This window comes from Gorilla gorilla, chromosome 12, assembly GCF_029281585.2.
Source record: "Gorilla gorilla gorilla isolate KB3781 chromosome 12, NHGRI_mGorGor1-v2.1_pri, whole genome shotgun sequence".
NCBI classification, from domain to species: domain Eukaryota; kingdom Metazoa; phylum Chordata; class Mammalia; order Primates; family Hominidae; genus Gorilla; species Gorilla gorilla.
In genome coordinates, this window is record NC_073236.2 from 44,589,492 (window position 1) to 44,605,535 (window position 16,044).

A 16,044-nucleotide genomic window follows, 5' to 3' on the forward strand; every position below is an offset into this window, starting at 1 on the left:
ACTATCTAACTTGAATTTTTTAAACCCCATGTTGATAATAAGTGTATCTGACAGGCCCCTCTAACTGTGCTTTAAAACTTTTGCTCTAATCAAATATTAGCCACATGAATTCATGAGAGGGTGACAATATGAAAAAGACTTTATTAAACTTCTGTCACATCCTATTATGCTGTCTAGGCATTATTCTATCCTGTTTATCCTTTGCTGACAAACTAGATTATACTTTCTTTCCTAAATCAACAAGATCCTATGAAACCACACAAAAGATAAAGAACTTAGGATTTCAAAAGAGTGATTTGGAAACAAAGAGTGTCAAAGGCATGAGTTTAAAAGGGAGAAAAAAAGCTGAGCTTAAGGAAAATAATATGCAGTCATATTGTAAATTTTGTTTTTAAATTATATGTAAAATATTTCACATTATTACAATACCAAAACCCACTCTAAAATCTGCAAGCTTCAATTCAGGATACCTGTGTGTCCTGAATTCATAACCAAACCAGTGTTATCTCCACAAATCTTTCCTTTATTCATGGGGAACTACTGTGCAGCCCAAGAAAGGAAAAGGGGTGTAAATTCATCAAAACTGGGGAAGAGAACATTACAGTTCTTTAAAGACAAAACCAATACCCTTTGGTTCTTGTATAGGTTTTAATATTGCCAAAAGGGTCTAGGATATTCCTTAATATTACCCTACTCGGGTAATATCAAAGAGACAATGGGGTGATAAGCTAAAACACAGACAAAGAAATGGGGTAAAACCCAAAAACTCTGAGGATCAAAGCTAGACTGAAAAACAATGTAGGCCCAGTGTGATGCTCTTGTTATATAAAACCCATCTGTAGATGAAAGATGGTGTACTCTTCGGTTAAGAGAGCTAAATGAGGTACTGGAACTAGTCTCATCAAAGCCCGTACCTACTCATAATCTTGAAACACAACACACTATCCTGTGGTCACAGATTCAGCTCCACAACCAAGCATGGCATAAGCTATGTGAACAGGCATGGGTGGTGGATTCATGATGCTGCACATTCCTGGACATGCCTCCCTCACTTCCCTCAAGAGGCGGGGGTCTATGTTTTGTCCCCTGGAATCAAGTGAGCCCTGCAGTGACTCTGGCCAATAGAATTGCACATGTGATGCTGTACCAGTCACTAGGTGTTGGCCTTAAGAAACTGGCAGTGGCAGAGAAGAATTCAAATTCTTGATTTTCTGTGTTTTCAAACATTCTCCCTAGGATCCATAAGCTGCCATTTAAGAAGTCTAATTACTTTTGAGACCACCATGCAAGAGAGACTATGGGCAGGCACATGGTCAACTGTCCCAGCTGAGGTGGGCCTTTAGCCATCCCTGCAAAGGGACTGGATGGATGTGGGAGTGAAGTAATCCCACAAAGCAGCTGAATACAACAGATAACCCTCATGGATGCCATATAGAACAGAAAGAGCTGCCCAGCCAGGCCTGTCCTGACCCATAAAACCATGAGAAAAATAAAACGGTTCTTGCTTTTACACCTTGGAATTTCAGAGTAGTCTGTTACACGAGTGTTTTTTTTTCCTTAGTTAACCTACCTTCCCTCCAAAGCCACCTGTTAATGGCTCTTACTATACAGGTGGAACATGCCTAATCTGAATAACCAGAAGTTTAAATGCTCCAAAATCCAAAACTTTTTGTGTGCCTACATGGCACTCAAAGCAAAGGCTCATTGAAGCATTTTGGATTTTTGGATTAGAGATGCTCAGTCGGTTAAATATCTGCAAATATTCTGAAATCTGAAAAAAAAAATCCAAAATCAGAAACACTTCCGGTTCCAGGCATTTCAGATAAGGTATTCTCAACCTGTATAACACGACTGTATATTTGTTAAATATTAGATCTCATCCTGTCTGCCCCCCAATCATTCCAATTTTTAACATAACACCTACCAATGAAACCAGAAGATGGTGGGTTTGGTTGAATCTTCTCTTTAGTGTTCTCCTGGATAATATCCCAGAGCTGCCATATAAATTTAGGATGAAGAATGTAAAATGGCTGATTTGGGTTTCTCTGACGATGCTGAATATATGGAGTGAACAGGTTGTAATCCGGTTTTTTGTACCACTAAGGAAAAAAAATTCAATGCAGTCAAGTAGAAAGAACTAAACTGTGAAAGGCGACTGGGCATGGCTCATTGATTTGAAGCAGAGGGGCCAGGCTGGGACTAGAGGATGGGGAAAGGTCATGACTCATGACATCTACAGACACTTCCTCATTGGGATGAGGGGACAAGAACAAAGACAGACCAGGGCGCTAGCCCTAGCAGATATAATGCTTTGTGCTTAAGTAAAATGAGGAAAATGGACTAGATCACGGATCAGCATACTTCTTCCACAAAGGGCCAGATAATCAACACCATGCGCTTTGCAGGCCATAGAGTCAGTCCTCTCTACTCAACGGTACCATCGTAGCACGGAAGCAGTCATGGACAATAAATACTGAATGGGCGTGCTGTGTTCTAATAAAACACTATTTATTAAAACAGGTGGTGGCTAGATTTCACCCATGGGTATAGTTTGTTGACCCCTGGGGACTGGATCAGTGTATTTCAGATATGAGTTTTCCAAATTTCATCTACAGTGACAGAAATTGTATCGTTGCTGCTTGGGCCTGAGTTGGGGCTGGGAAGATTAACTAGGATTGATTAACAAAGGAACTTTCTAGGGTGATGGAAATATTCCAGTTTTTCATTGCGGTGGTAGATACATGAGTGTATAAATTTATCATTCATCAAAATGTACATTTATATTTGCTTACACCATGTATGTTATTGTATGAAAAATCAATAAAGATGTTTTCTAAAAAGGAAGTTTTCAGAAGCATCTCAGCTGTAACCATGACATGGATTTGGAGAGGGTAGGGAGAAGCTTAGCTCATCAAACTCCCTTTAAACAGACATCGGGGTATATAATGGGTATATATTAAGATCACAGGAAATATTCCACTAGTGAAATGGCACTGTCGCTTTAAAAGCTTTGAGAATGACTGGACCAGAGTATCTTTCATAAATGAAGCCCCAAGCCATGTGGCACTGGCAAGGGAGCAAGAGGAATGTGGGGCCAGAGGGAGAGTTGCTCCTTTACCCTCCCTCCTCTTGGGGCCTCACATGGCAGCAAAGGCCTTACAGAAAGCAGCCTTGTCACTGGGATTTTAGCACTGCTGGGTGGCCAGCTCTGTGACTTGGGCTGAGCTGCTTCTAACAGAGGAAGAAATAAGGTCCAATAGCTAGAAACTCTCAAGTCTGTTCACAAATAGCAAGAGAGCTGTGAGAGCTTAAAACCAGGGAACCTCAGGCTGGAAAGGAAGTTGAAAAGTTCAAACACCCATCTGATGCTTGATTCTCAGCGGAGGGTACATATGAGAATCAAAGAGTCCTCTCAAAAAATATACACTGAGGCTATATATATCCTACATTTCTGGAGATGGGGCTCTGACAGATTTTGAAAAATACTCTCCAGGTGATTTTGACTTGCACTCCTGGTCCAGAATTGTAAGTAATCATATGAGGTAAATGTCCAGCCTCAGTCTCAAGGTCAACAGTGACCAAAATGCTCCTTCTCCAGGAGCTGCTTCTATCTTGGGAGGTTACCTCTCGCAGAAGCAAAGATCTTTCCCTGACACTCATCTTAAGAAGGTTGCATCCTCTCTGGTCTTGACTAAACAAGTCAAAGACACTCATTTACAGAACTGACAGCATCTCTTACTAGGCTAAATACTATCCATCTTTTCCAGCCCTCACTGAAAAACAAGCATGCTGGCTTTTCATGAAAGGTTTCACCAAAAGTAGCTGGCTGCTTGTTTAGACAGGCAATGATTTACCAGAATGTCCCAAATATAACCTGTTTGTGTTTTTATGGCTAGTAATAAATTTGTTTCAGCCGTATTGCATAAAATTCAACAGATTCAGAAGCAGAGGCCAGAGGAACACACTCAAGAAGAGCCTGGAACAGGCCCCATTTAAATAAAAATGAGCTGTGGATTCACAAAGTTGAGATTTTCGTGCCATCACTTTCAATTTATTTCAAAAGGTCTTCCAACTACTTGAAAGGTAATGTAGCCCTATCACAATGAAACAATTCTGAGTTTAATCAGTCAACCCTTTAGTGTAACTAGAAATTTCTGAATATTTAGATATTCTACATTTCCCCCACCCGGCTGCCCTGCCCACCAATTCTGCACAAAAGCACTTTGGCATTACATGGCATTACAAGTGTGCTACTGTAACTGGGTATCAACGTGGTGTTCGCAAACATGCATTAAATTGATATTGATGGGTACTTTCATTGTCTGTCAAAGCTTAATCCTTGCCTTGCTCTTATGATTAATTAGTCAAAGCCATTGTCTGACCGTTGGGGTGGGCAAATCCAGGGAAACACTTACCAGGTTAAGATTTGCGGAATATGGGGCAGGGTCCCAGGCCACCAAAATGACGTCTTTATACAGTGAACTGTCAATGAAGTGATGGCTGGGGTTGGTCAGAATCTGCAAACACACAGAAAAACCATTTCAAAGCCAGGGTTTGGTTGTTAAAAATTGCATTTTAAAAAGAGGTGAAAATTAAAAAGAACTGGGGCAAGAAAAAGGTGGCTCAGACGTTGTATTTTCTTCTGGGGGAGGGAGAGAGGCAGGCATTGCATGCAGAAGCACTTAAAGAATGTTTGAGGAAATTACTTTTTTTAAAAAAAAGCACAAGTTCTGACATTTTCACCAGCAATGTACTCATGTCTAGTTGTATTGAATCCAGATCCTGAACGATGCAACTCCCTAGCTAATTCAAGCCGCACAACCTCTTCTACAATTGCCTTCACATGTAATTTGGAGACAGAGTTGCAGGTGTGGATGAAGTGAGTTCAGAAGGAGCCTCCAGGGTGCCAGCCGCAGCCTTCCCTCTGTGGCCCTACCTAGTTCTAAATGAGTTCTTCAATCTCAGCTGCCAATCATCTTTTTAAAATTATTATTTCAGGAAAAAACAACGTATTATTTTCCCTCAGTTTTAAGATACTTTTTTTTTAACCATTATTACGATGTACTTTTTTCCTTCACATGTTAAAGTTTCTTCGTTAGAATGTATGTTACAGATGATATGTATTCTAATTTGGTGGCATTTACCTCCTCCTTTGTAAAAAGTTGTTATTAAATGAATGGCAGATTTTACAGTCAAATGACATCTCTGAATTAAGGAAATATGGTAATTGTTTCATACCTTGCGGCAGGCTGCCTGGTGCAGTGAACTGTGCAGAAAGCTCATCTTTTGTTCTGTAAGCAACTCACCATAAATCACTCATCACCTCACTTTTTTCTACATATTTTGAAACTCCAGAAATTGTTGTGGTTTGTTCTGAGGATAATTTTGCTATAAATTTGCAAGGCATTCTCATTAAGAACGTGAAGAAACGAGGTATTTTCATTTCCAATTAAACAATTCCTTTTCATTTTTTCAAATTTCTAAATGGCAGCCTAAAGTTGCAAAGATCTCCTACGAACTCAGATTTTATACTTTGCTTTTCTCCCCTTTATCCTCTGCTTTCTTTATTGCCATTTCTTCTAAATTTAACTTTTGTCAGTTCACAAAATGCAACATGCTAAGTCTATGATTATAAATATATATATTTCTATTTCTACTGATTTTTCCTTTTAATTTTATTCATTTCCTCCTATTCATGTCATGTCTAAATCCCCATTTCTCTGCAGTTTTCTTCATTAATTTCTATCAATTATAAGATTGATAGAAAGAAACAAGCACCACGGTCATAATTAACCAGGTAACTTCTCTTCACTCATCCAGTTAAACTCATTTCTCTTCACTCATCCAGTTAAACCTAAGAAACATACATCCATGAAAACACTCCATCTGTCTTACCTGCGAATTAATGATGCGTACGGTGGTTTTATTCCCAACATCTTTCTCATAACCACGTGTAGGAGCAGAGTTAAATCTCAAAACTGCATCATGAGAATCTAAGGGCACATAAGTGACAAGCTTACTTTTGTTCTCTGTAGAATCACATAATCTAGGAAAAAATGTTAAAGCAAATCTTTCAATACCTGAAGCTAATTATACATCACCAATAAAGTTAAGATATCCCCATATGATTTTCAGAGAATTTACTCTTCACTGAGAATGAGATCTTGGCTGGAGGAAACATCAATATGGATATATATAGATATAAAATCTGTTCAATTATGGGCGAGACTGTATGATCTAAGTGATATTTAGATACTTGCTACCTTTTCAACATTCTTACAAGTGACATGCTTGATGCAGCCATTCTCCCAAAGCTTCCAGTACATCTTGAGGGAGACTGTACTGGAGCAGATAAAGACACTGGAAAGCAAGGGCTGCTTTTTGGTGCTGGTGTATGCTTAAAAAGAAAGCCAGCCCTTAAGCAGAGATTCTGCATGTAATGTTGAAGAAAGAAAGAAAGTCAGCCCTGACTTTGACGCAGCCTTACATACTGCTGCCGATGGCAAGAAGACCTGTGTGAGAGCAACCTTAAGAGCATTCTGCGTTAGCAGCAATAGCCTGCCAGACCACCATAGCCCCTGAGGATGGGTGAGATGGAGAGACCACCAATGCCACCAGCTGCCAGGGCTCTTATGTTCTATAACCACACACCGTGCTTCACCAAACTTGAACTATGAATGCAACGTAAATCTACATCTCACTTCATTCAACTTGACAGCCTGACTTGCCCAAGTTCTCTGAATGCTGGGCTGGGAGGTCCTGGATGAAAACAAGGTACCCCTATCCTGGAGGCTGACAAGGAGGTGAACAGTGGGAGGCACAGGAAAGTGGGTTCACCTGATTTAGCACTGGGACTAGGGGATATGTTCCCTTTACAGAAGGCAGCCTATAAACATACATGTGTCTTGAAATTCCTAGAAACCAGCCTGAAGCCAGAGTCAATGAGCAAGAAAGCAATTTTCTAAGGGCCTTCTTTAGCTTTAAATATCTCATGCAGATTCCAAGCTCGGCCTGGAGCAAGGACAGTGCCTGTCTGTGAGGGAGAGGTGAAAAGAGGTGTTTCTGTCATGCCCAAGGGGAGCTGCATTTATAGTCCCCGAGCCCGCACAAGTGCCTAAGGCAGCCGCCTTCTTCCCTGAGTTCCTGCTATCTGCTCCTTTGGAGTTGTCTTCTTGCTCCCCAAATAGCAGAAACTCACCATGCATGCCCCCGCTAAAACAATGTTTAAAAAGGTGCCTTCACTGACAAACCCTAAATTTAAAAAAATTCAAATTCCAGCTTTAGCACCAAAATTAATTCACTTTTGGAACACGTGAATGCGTAAAGCGTAGGTGGCTATGTCATCAAAACCCTGCAATGTTCTTTTAGGGGAAATTTTGCAGGAGTTGGCAAACTAGGACCTTCTGGCCAAATCTGACCTGCCACTTGTTTTAGTAAATCAAGTTCCACCATAACACAGACACACTCACTGTACACGCTGTCTATAACTGCAGAGTTGAGTTGTTAAGACAGAGACAGAGATACAGTTCACAAAACAAAAAATATCTACTACCAGGCTCTGTAAAAAAGTCTGCCGATCTCTAGGTTCAAGGGGATCTATTCTTTGTGTAAATGATGTCAAAATACATGAATGCCTCCAAGTTAAAACCAGTTCTTTACTTCACAATTTAAGGATTTGTTCATACTTTATTGAGGTAATGGATTTCTTATTTATTTTTATTGAATAATGTTTTGTCAAAAAATTCAAATAATATTTGAGGTACAAAAACTAGATTACCCAAAACAGTAGACTCTTGAAATTTATTGATAATCCAAACACTTTTTAGGCAGATGGAATATATCTACTGATATTTACCATACTAAAAAGTAAAACAGGGAATTTTAAAATGTCTCTTGATTTATTTTAAAATAGCTTTTTTTCAATTTAAAAAACCTCTATATTTTCAAAAACCAAAAGAATACTGAGAAGACTGGCACCGTTTTTAATGTTTGCAAGTCTCTTTAAGGTCTGGCTTTTTTAGAAAGTTGGTTTCTCACATCTGCTTTTGAATTCAACTTGTTGCAATATGTTGTTTTATTTGAAGTATATGAAGGCTCAGACACACTGTTGAATTGAGAGAGCTATTTAAAGAATCCTTCCAAAGAACTGTGAATATTCTTCTTTGATACCTAACAAAACTCTACGAGGGCGAGTTTCTTAGGGTTGGTTATAATTTGGAATCTGAAACCCATCAATGAACTTTTTGTGCTCTGTTACATTAAAACTTGTGGTCTATTTTTCTCTTAAAATGGATCTTTCACTCATGCATAATTGTATAATATTGTACAATGATCAGCTGAAAACTATCAGCTAGGCATAGTTATATATAAGTTATATATATATATAAAATATGTTAGTCAGATATTCCAAATAGTGATGCATTTTGTTATAAAGAGTTGAAACACTGGCTGGGCATGGTGGCTCATGCCTGTAATCCCAACACTTTGGGAGGAACAGGTGGGTGGATCATCTGAGGTTGGGAGTTCGAGACCAGCCTGACCACCATGGAGAAACCCCGTCTCTACTAAAAATACAAAAAAAAAAAAAAAAAAATTAGCTGGGCGTGCTGGTGCATGCCTGTAATCCCAGCTACTCGGGAGGCTAAGGTAGAATTGCTTGAACCCAGGGGGCAGAGGTTGCAGTGAGCCAAGATTGCACCATTACACTACAACCTGAGCAACAGGAGCAAAACTCCATCTGAAAAAAAAAAAAAAAAAAAAAAAAAAGAATTGAAACACCACATTGATTAGTATCACCATGGAGTTCCCCAGTTTTTAAAGTCTGGAAAACTTCCAAGTTCTTGGTTCAAAGCTTGAGTTTTATCATTGGCAACAAATACTATCAGTTATTTTCCTAAAAGTGACAGGCTCGCTTGATTCCTTTTTGAGAATATATCTGCCAAATATCCAAGTCTGAATAATTAACGTTTCTTTTCAAGTTAAAATTGTATTTCATGAAAAAAGTGGCTAGTTCGGCTCACAGTGCAATTACCCAAGGGCTTTTCCTTTGTGAACTGGCACACATAAGTGCTTTTCTCCTATTTCCCCATGTGCCCCACTGAATCTGAAAAACACGTGTATTCAAAGGTTGAGCTTTGGGTTCTGCTGCCCTGACTTGTGCTAAGAAGCCCCAGTCTCATGCATCATTCATTGTGTTTGTACCACCAGTGCAAATGTCAACAACTGAAAGGAAAAGAACTCTGAGTATACTTATCAGAATAGTGTTTTCTCATGGACCCTCGAAAGGGCCTTGCAAAGGCTAAGGGTAAGCTTAGATCTCACTGTTCCCACTGCTAAGCTAGGGAAACCCTCTGGTTGCAGACAGTGAGAGGAGACTCCACCAGCGAGGTGACTGCAGGTGCTGGGAGGGAATCAGCCCTAAGCCAGAGAGGAAGTGTGATGCCAGCAATCCTCAATCTCAGTTCTCTCCAAACCACGCTACCCACCCCTCAGACACAGCCTACCCAAGGGCCTCAAGCGGTGGGTGCATTTCTATTATTTGACTAATAAATCTGAATTAATTGCATCACCCTTGAAAACATCCCAGCATTTAAATGCCCATTGTCTTATTGTGGAGCTGTGCTCTAAACCATCCAAGGACTTCACGAGGCATAGGGCACAGAAAGATAACGCAGTGTAATTCCTTTGGGGGTGGTATTAGTCTGCAGAGTTAAAAGGCCACCTGCGTGGAGAGGGCAGGGAGGCAGGGTCATGTAGGCTTGTGGCTAGGCCCAGTGCAAGCCCTCTATGAACAGCCACTATGAGCAGCGTGGGGTTGGGATGGAAGGGGAGGGTGCGCTGAGACTGTCTCTCACACAGACACGTTCTGTAAACGTACACCTGGTTGTGCATTCCTTGATAATGCACTGTGAGACTAGAAGCTGTCCATTCATATTTAGAAAAAAAGGAATAGGTCAGACGGCAAATACAAGGGGAAGAAAGTCAAGTTCTATTTCTGGAGAAGGCATTTCCAGGCCAGAACCATGCTGTGTTGTCCTTGAGAATGGAGCCATACAAGTGCATCCATGGAAGGAAAATTAAAGCCCTTCAAGGAGCTGCTGGGCCAGCACCCGGTCACTGCCCTGCCCCAGGCCCCATTCACCACATCATCCCCCTCTCCTACACTGATGAGAAAATTCAAACAGCAGGAGAGCAAGCCTCCAGTCACTAGAGAATGGCCTGCCTGGGATTGGACAAAGCATCGCTTTGGGAGCTCCATTACCCTGGGAGCCCTGTTTCTCCCCAGGACCTGTAACCCTCACCTCTTGATGTACTTCCCTTGCACCCTCAAGTCCAGGCTCTGGAGTGATCTCTCTACAGTGACTATCTGCAATGGCTGCACATCATGGGCACAGGGGTGAGAGCTAGTGTTTCTGGAGACCCAGACTGGGGTTTGAATCCAGACTCTGCACATATGACGGGAGGTACCTTCATTTCCTTATCTGTAAAATGGGAACAAAGTTATCTATCACTTAGGGTTGTAAGGTTTACAACAGTTAGCACATAAAAAGTACTTTGGGTTGGGCACAGTGGCTCACACCTTTACTTCCAGCACTTTGGGAGGCCGAGGCGAGCAGATCACTTGAGGTCAGAAGTTCAAGACCAGCCTGGCCAACATGATGAAACCCCATCTCTACTAAAAACACAAAAATTAGCTGGGTATGGTGGCGCGTGCCTGTAATCCCAGCTACTCGGGAGGCTGACGCAGGAGAATAGCTTGAGCCTGGGAAGTGGAGGTTGCAGTGAGCCAAGATTGTGCCACTACACTCCAGCCTGGGCAACAGCGGGAGACTCCATCTCAAAAAAACAAAAAAACAAACAAAAACAAAAACAAAAAAACAAGAGCATTTTGAACAGGGCCTTGTCTGTACTATAAGTGGTACCTATGATTTCCATTAAGTGAAGTCTAATTTTCAGAGAGTGGCTTGCAAGGGCATCCAGGAAGATGATCTGCCTTCCAAGCCTGCTTCTTCTTCTGTCCCTACGAGCCCATGTACTCCCTGTAGCTCTCACCACCTGCACAACATGCTGTTTCTCACTTCCATATGATGCTGGGCCTTCAGCTTGGTCTCCTCTCCCTGGAGCAGTCTTTACCAATCTCTTCTCTCTACCAGCCCTCAGGGGAGTTAGGAATCCATTGTCATTTCTGCCTTGTCAGCCTACATATCTCTCTGTCCTTCTCCAACCCACAACACTGGAATTGTCTGTTTACCACTGAAGTGTGCCGGTATGGATAGTTGAGCGTGTGACCTGTTCATTTTTGTGTCTAGCCCAGGATCTGGTGGAGAGTTGGTGATCAATAAATAATGCTAATTGGATGAGTATATGGACTGCTTTCTTCTTTCTTGCTTTTTTAAAAGGTAACATGACATGTCAAATCTCAAGCCCTCTCCACCAGTCTATGCATCCCACCCCCAGTCTCTCCCTCCATGTCCCATTTCCCATGCACTTGCCAGAATTTGAGTTTCAGGTACACAGATCTTGGTTTCCCACATGAAGGCTATTGCTGGTGGTTCAGAGCAGACCTTTCTCCTCTGTAACATGTTTCCACATGAATGCTAGTAGCACTGCATAGAAGCAAATTATTATTGCTTATATGCATGGGTGAAAACAGATCATCTTATAACTCTAGGAAAGAATGATCCAGGTTTCCAAAACAATTAGTTTGTTTTTCAATAACATATTCACAGTGGAAGCGTTTACAACTGCTCTACTTTTCTAACCTAAACCAATTCCATTGTGTGATCCAGTTCCAGCAGAAGGGTAGAGGGATGGGGGCTGCACTGCCAGTAGAGCAAACACCAGGGGGAGCGAAAGGGCAGCCAGTAAGCAAACCTGAGACTGACTGGGTCTCCCTTTGACATCAGCATGGAGAGGGGTCCTCCTGGCAGAGCATAGGTAGGGCTGATAAGCACTGATCATCTGAGATACTTCCTAGCTCTGCCTTCAATTTTTCATAAGATCGTGATCTTTGGTAAGTCTTTTGATCTTCATTTAGCCGATTCACAAGTAGATACTTAGGGGCCAACATGAATTTAGCTACACCATGCCCCCAATATTCTAAGCTGCCTGAAGGAATTTGCTGCCAGAGTTTGTTTGTATTCTGCAAGCCATTCATAACTATGTGGGTTTGCTTGCATATATTCAGGTGAACAGGAAGGAGCGAGGTCGGCACCTGGCATGTACACTGCTGATGCTGAGATACCAACTTATACAAATGAAACTTTTTGTTTATACAAATTGAGCCATGCTATGGTAACATGTTCTTAAAATAGTAGATACAAAATCTGATCCAAACGACCCTAGACAAAACAATAAAGAGAATTTTAAAGACATTTCCAGGCATGTTCTTCAGTTGTGATTCTACAGTTCTAATCATAAAGACTCACGCAAGTGCATGCCAAATAAATTAGATTTGGATACTAGAAATTAACAAAGATATAACTGGCATTTCAAGTTTCCCAGAAACATGGACTTCTCAGCGTCTTTCACGTTCTCTTCCAAATTGTAAACAGAGTTTACAAGATTCTGGTCAGGGATATTTATGCAGAAAAAAAGAACGAGGGACTGCTCACTGACATGCAAGAGCAATCCAGATCTTCACCTCTGATGCAGAGGTGTTTAAAACCAAACCAAACCGGAAGCAAGTGACTGCCTGCTTCAAGCATAATACTTAAATCCCTTCTCCACGTTATTAACATTGGCTCTCAGAAATGAGAAAGAACTGTGGTGTCATTTCACCCCGGGGACCTCTACACCACTGCTTCTTCTTAATAAATTGCAGGCTGCTCTGCTCCGGCTTTGGCTACAAGCTTATGTGACACATGGACTGTGTTATTATGAGCCTGCTGTAATGTCAGCACAGGGACACAGGGACCCCAGACCTTGATTCCAGACTCACTGTCTTGTTTTTTTTAACTTTAAAAATATTTCTCATTCAGCCTCATGCCCAAGGACTTCTGCTGAGCTGAGATCTGGGCTTCTGAGCCTGCCTACAGTGGCTTCACCCTATTCCGAGAGAACTCTGGAACATAGGCCTCTCTTCAAGGACACAGAACAACTAATGGATCCGCTTAAAATGAAGACAACAAAGATTACTTATTTGCAAAGAGGGAGCAACACTCCCTGAATGTCACTTCCAGACCAGTTATGCCCTAACAGCGCCTACTGTGAGAGTGTACAGGACATGATTGTTTTATATCTGGACTTGAGGCTGACGCTGTATTTGACTCACATTTGTTTTACTGCTCCTAGTACAGAGTCAAGCACATATTAGGGGCTAAACACATATTTGTCAAATGAATGAGCCTAAAGGGCCAAGCTGCTTGCTGACTGGTCTAGCAGTGGAATTAGCCTGGGAAGAAGGGGAGTTCCAGGAGCAAAGGGATCTGAAACTGCTGAGGGAGAGCCCAGCTATGGCAACACAAGAGCCTGGGTATCTCTGGCAAGACGGTGAGAGTCTGGGGCAGGTGGGGAAATGAATGTGATCCAGCGAGGAAGGGGAATTCTGAGGAGAGCCAACGCAGGCCCATCTGGTGCAGAACCTACACCACTCTGCAGGAGGGAAATGTATTTGAACCCTGCCATGCCCCCATCAATCAAAAAAGATTAGAACTGTTATTTTACTTGAAAACTAGGAAGAAATAGTGATGGCTAATGTTGTGTGCCATCTTGGCTAGGCCACAGTGCCCAGCTGGTTGGTCAAACACTAGTCTAGATGTTGCTGGGAAGGTGTTTTTAAGATGTGATTAACAGTTAAATCACTAGACTTTGAGAAAAGCAGACGACTCTCAAAATGCAGGTGTGCTTCCTCAAGCCAGGTGAATGCTTTAAGAACAAAGACTGAAGTTTCCTAAACAAGAAACAATTCTGCCTCAAGACAGCAACACAGAAACTCTGCCTGAGTTTCCCATCTGCTGGGCTGCACTACATATTTCAGACTTGCCAGCCTTCACGATCATGGGAGTCAAGTCCCTAAAATAAATCTGTCTCTGTATAGACACATAGCCTCCTGGTGTGAGTCTCTGGAGAACCCTGACTGATACAGGAGCTGGGAAACAGATGTGCTCCAGGGCTCTTGACAGGGATGTGAAGACAGAGCCTGGCAGGGAGGGAGGAAGCCCAGGTGTTGCATGTTATTTACCATCTTGGAGAAGGTCCCTGGTAGGTGCACTGGCAGTGCCCCAAAGGTTGGATTTGTGCCAACAGTTGGGAGGCCAGAACTTATTCCCCCACGGGAAAGATGTTCCCAACAGCAGCTGGGCTCTTCTCAGAGCCCACAGTAACCAATATTATCTTCATGCACCCTGCTCTTTGGAGCTGATGCCCTGATTGGGCAGCTTCTGCTTTTTTGCCTCCTCCTCTTGTTCCCTTCCCATATTCCCACTGCAGGATGGGTTCACCGGGCTTTCAGGGGCCACAGCCTGGGGGCATATCCATGCAGACTGCGGTTTCCATGGGATACGAAGTCTGAACAGTGAGAAGGACGCCGGGGGCAAAGGGCGGCGCTTTCCTTCCACTGCCTACTGGCATCAGCTATGGGGAGGACCCTTCCTGCTCCCTAGCATTCCCCAAATCCCTGCTCTAAGAGTCTCCCGAAGAGTACTTCTGCTGTGACCCCAGGCAGACTCATTCTGTGCCAGCAATGGGAAAGCACCTGAAGAATCTCCAGCTAATATTAGGAACACCTGGTGCGGAGACCCCAGCTTGCTCCGTCAGAGATCCAGAGGCGCGCTCAGAAAGAACCGGCCCCCAGGGACACACTGGCTCAAGACAGGGCGACCTGGTCCCCCCGCTGAGACCTACCTATTTCCTCGCCCAAGGAAGAGTTGAGGATTGCGCCTGCAGACATGACGACAGCGCAGCTGCGCAGGCCGCGCGGGTGCAGCTGGCTCAGGGGCACGGCGGGCACCAGGCGCCGCCAGCCCAGCGCAGAAAAGGGCGCCTCGGTGCCGTCCAGCGTCCGCACGCGCGCGCGGCTCCGCAGCTGGCACAGCAGCTGCGCCCTGCTCAGCCCGGCCTCCCGCTTCCCGCGGAAGCGCACCCCGTGCTTGTTGGCGGTCAGGTAATCCTTCATCGCCTTCTGCAGGCGCGGGTTCAGCATTTTGGAGGAGACGTTCCCCTTCCAAAGCCGGTACAGGAAGGCCCTGGACATGGAGGAGTACAGCCTGTCGCCGTCGTCGCCCTCCTCCAACACGTGGCTCCTTCTCTGCCTCCGGTGCCTCTTCTTCACCCGCCTCCTCTGGACCTGTGCAGCCGGAAAAGCCCCCTCCCGCGGGCCTGGCTCCCCGGGGGAAGGGAATCCCAATGTCCCCTGAGTGTGGCTGTGCCACCCTGGCTGACCAGCAGCAAAAAAGTAGTCGTCATCCTCCGGGTAGAAAGCACTTTGAGATTTTCTTCCCACCTGGGATGAAAAAAACTCTTTATGTTCAAACCCATCTTGGGACTGGGCCCATTTCTGCAGGTCTCCAGGCCCCGCATGAAAGGAACCGGCTGGGTGGGCGCGGGGCAGCGCCTGGCGTGCGTCCAGGCCCCCAGGCGGGGAGGGCTCATGCGCGGCGCCCATGATGGCCCGCTGCTTCCCCTGCACCGGCAGGAGCCTCCTGGTCTCCAGGAAGGAGAGGGAGCTGGGTACAGGCTCAGCGGGGTTGCTGTCGGTGAAGTAGATGAAAATCAGCAAAAAGAGGAGCCCCCAAGCGAATATTCCGAAAAGCATTCGTTGTCTCCATTGCTTCAAGTGTGGTTTCATGGCAGGTCTCTGCGGTCAGCACCTTGTGTCCTAATGCAGATGGGTGGCAGAATGAACCTGAAAAACAGCCAGATGGCAGTTAGCCAACATGGGGCATCTGCTCAGATGCTACTGGGGACATTCTATCTTGAGCAGTGTTTCTGTAGGTGGTGGGGTGGGGTTGTAGAAGGGGCACTAGAAACCAGAATCATCCAGGAGTTTTAGCTAAATCCAGGTGTCGTATCTGTCCCCCTCCCGGCCCCCCACCTCCCACCAAC

The 16,044-nt window shown here is 43.9% G+C and overlaps 1 protein-coding gene across 10 annotated transcripts in view; it reads right to left on the minus strand.

The window, feature by feature from the left end:
- Positions 1-16,044, minus strand: part of ST6GAL2 (ST6 beta-galactoside alpha-2,6-sialyltransferase 2) — an 85,681-nt gene that overhangs the window by 26,586 nt on the left and 43,051 nt on the right. For all 10 annotated transcript variants that reach the window (XM_055378935.2, XM_031008301.3, XM_019021574.4 and 7 more), the window contains exons 2-5: positions 14,845-15,844; positions 5,896-5,993; positions 4,416-4,517; positions 1,925-2,099 (exon numbers count right to left, since the gene is read on the minus strand). In XM_055378935.2, the coding sequence (XP_055234910.1) occupies positions 1,925-2,099; positions 4,416-4,517; positions 5,896-5,993; positions 14,845-15,787 (1,318 nt within the window). In that variant the 5' untranslated portion in view covers positions 15,788-15,844. The remainder of the gene's footprint in view (positions 1-1,924; positions 2,100-4,415; positions 4,518-5,895; positions 5,994-14,844; positions 15,845-16,044) is intronic.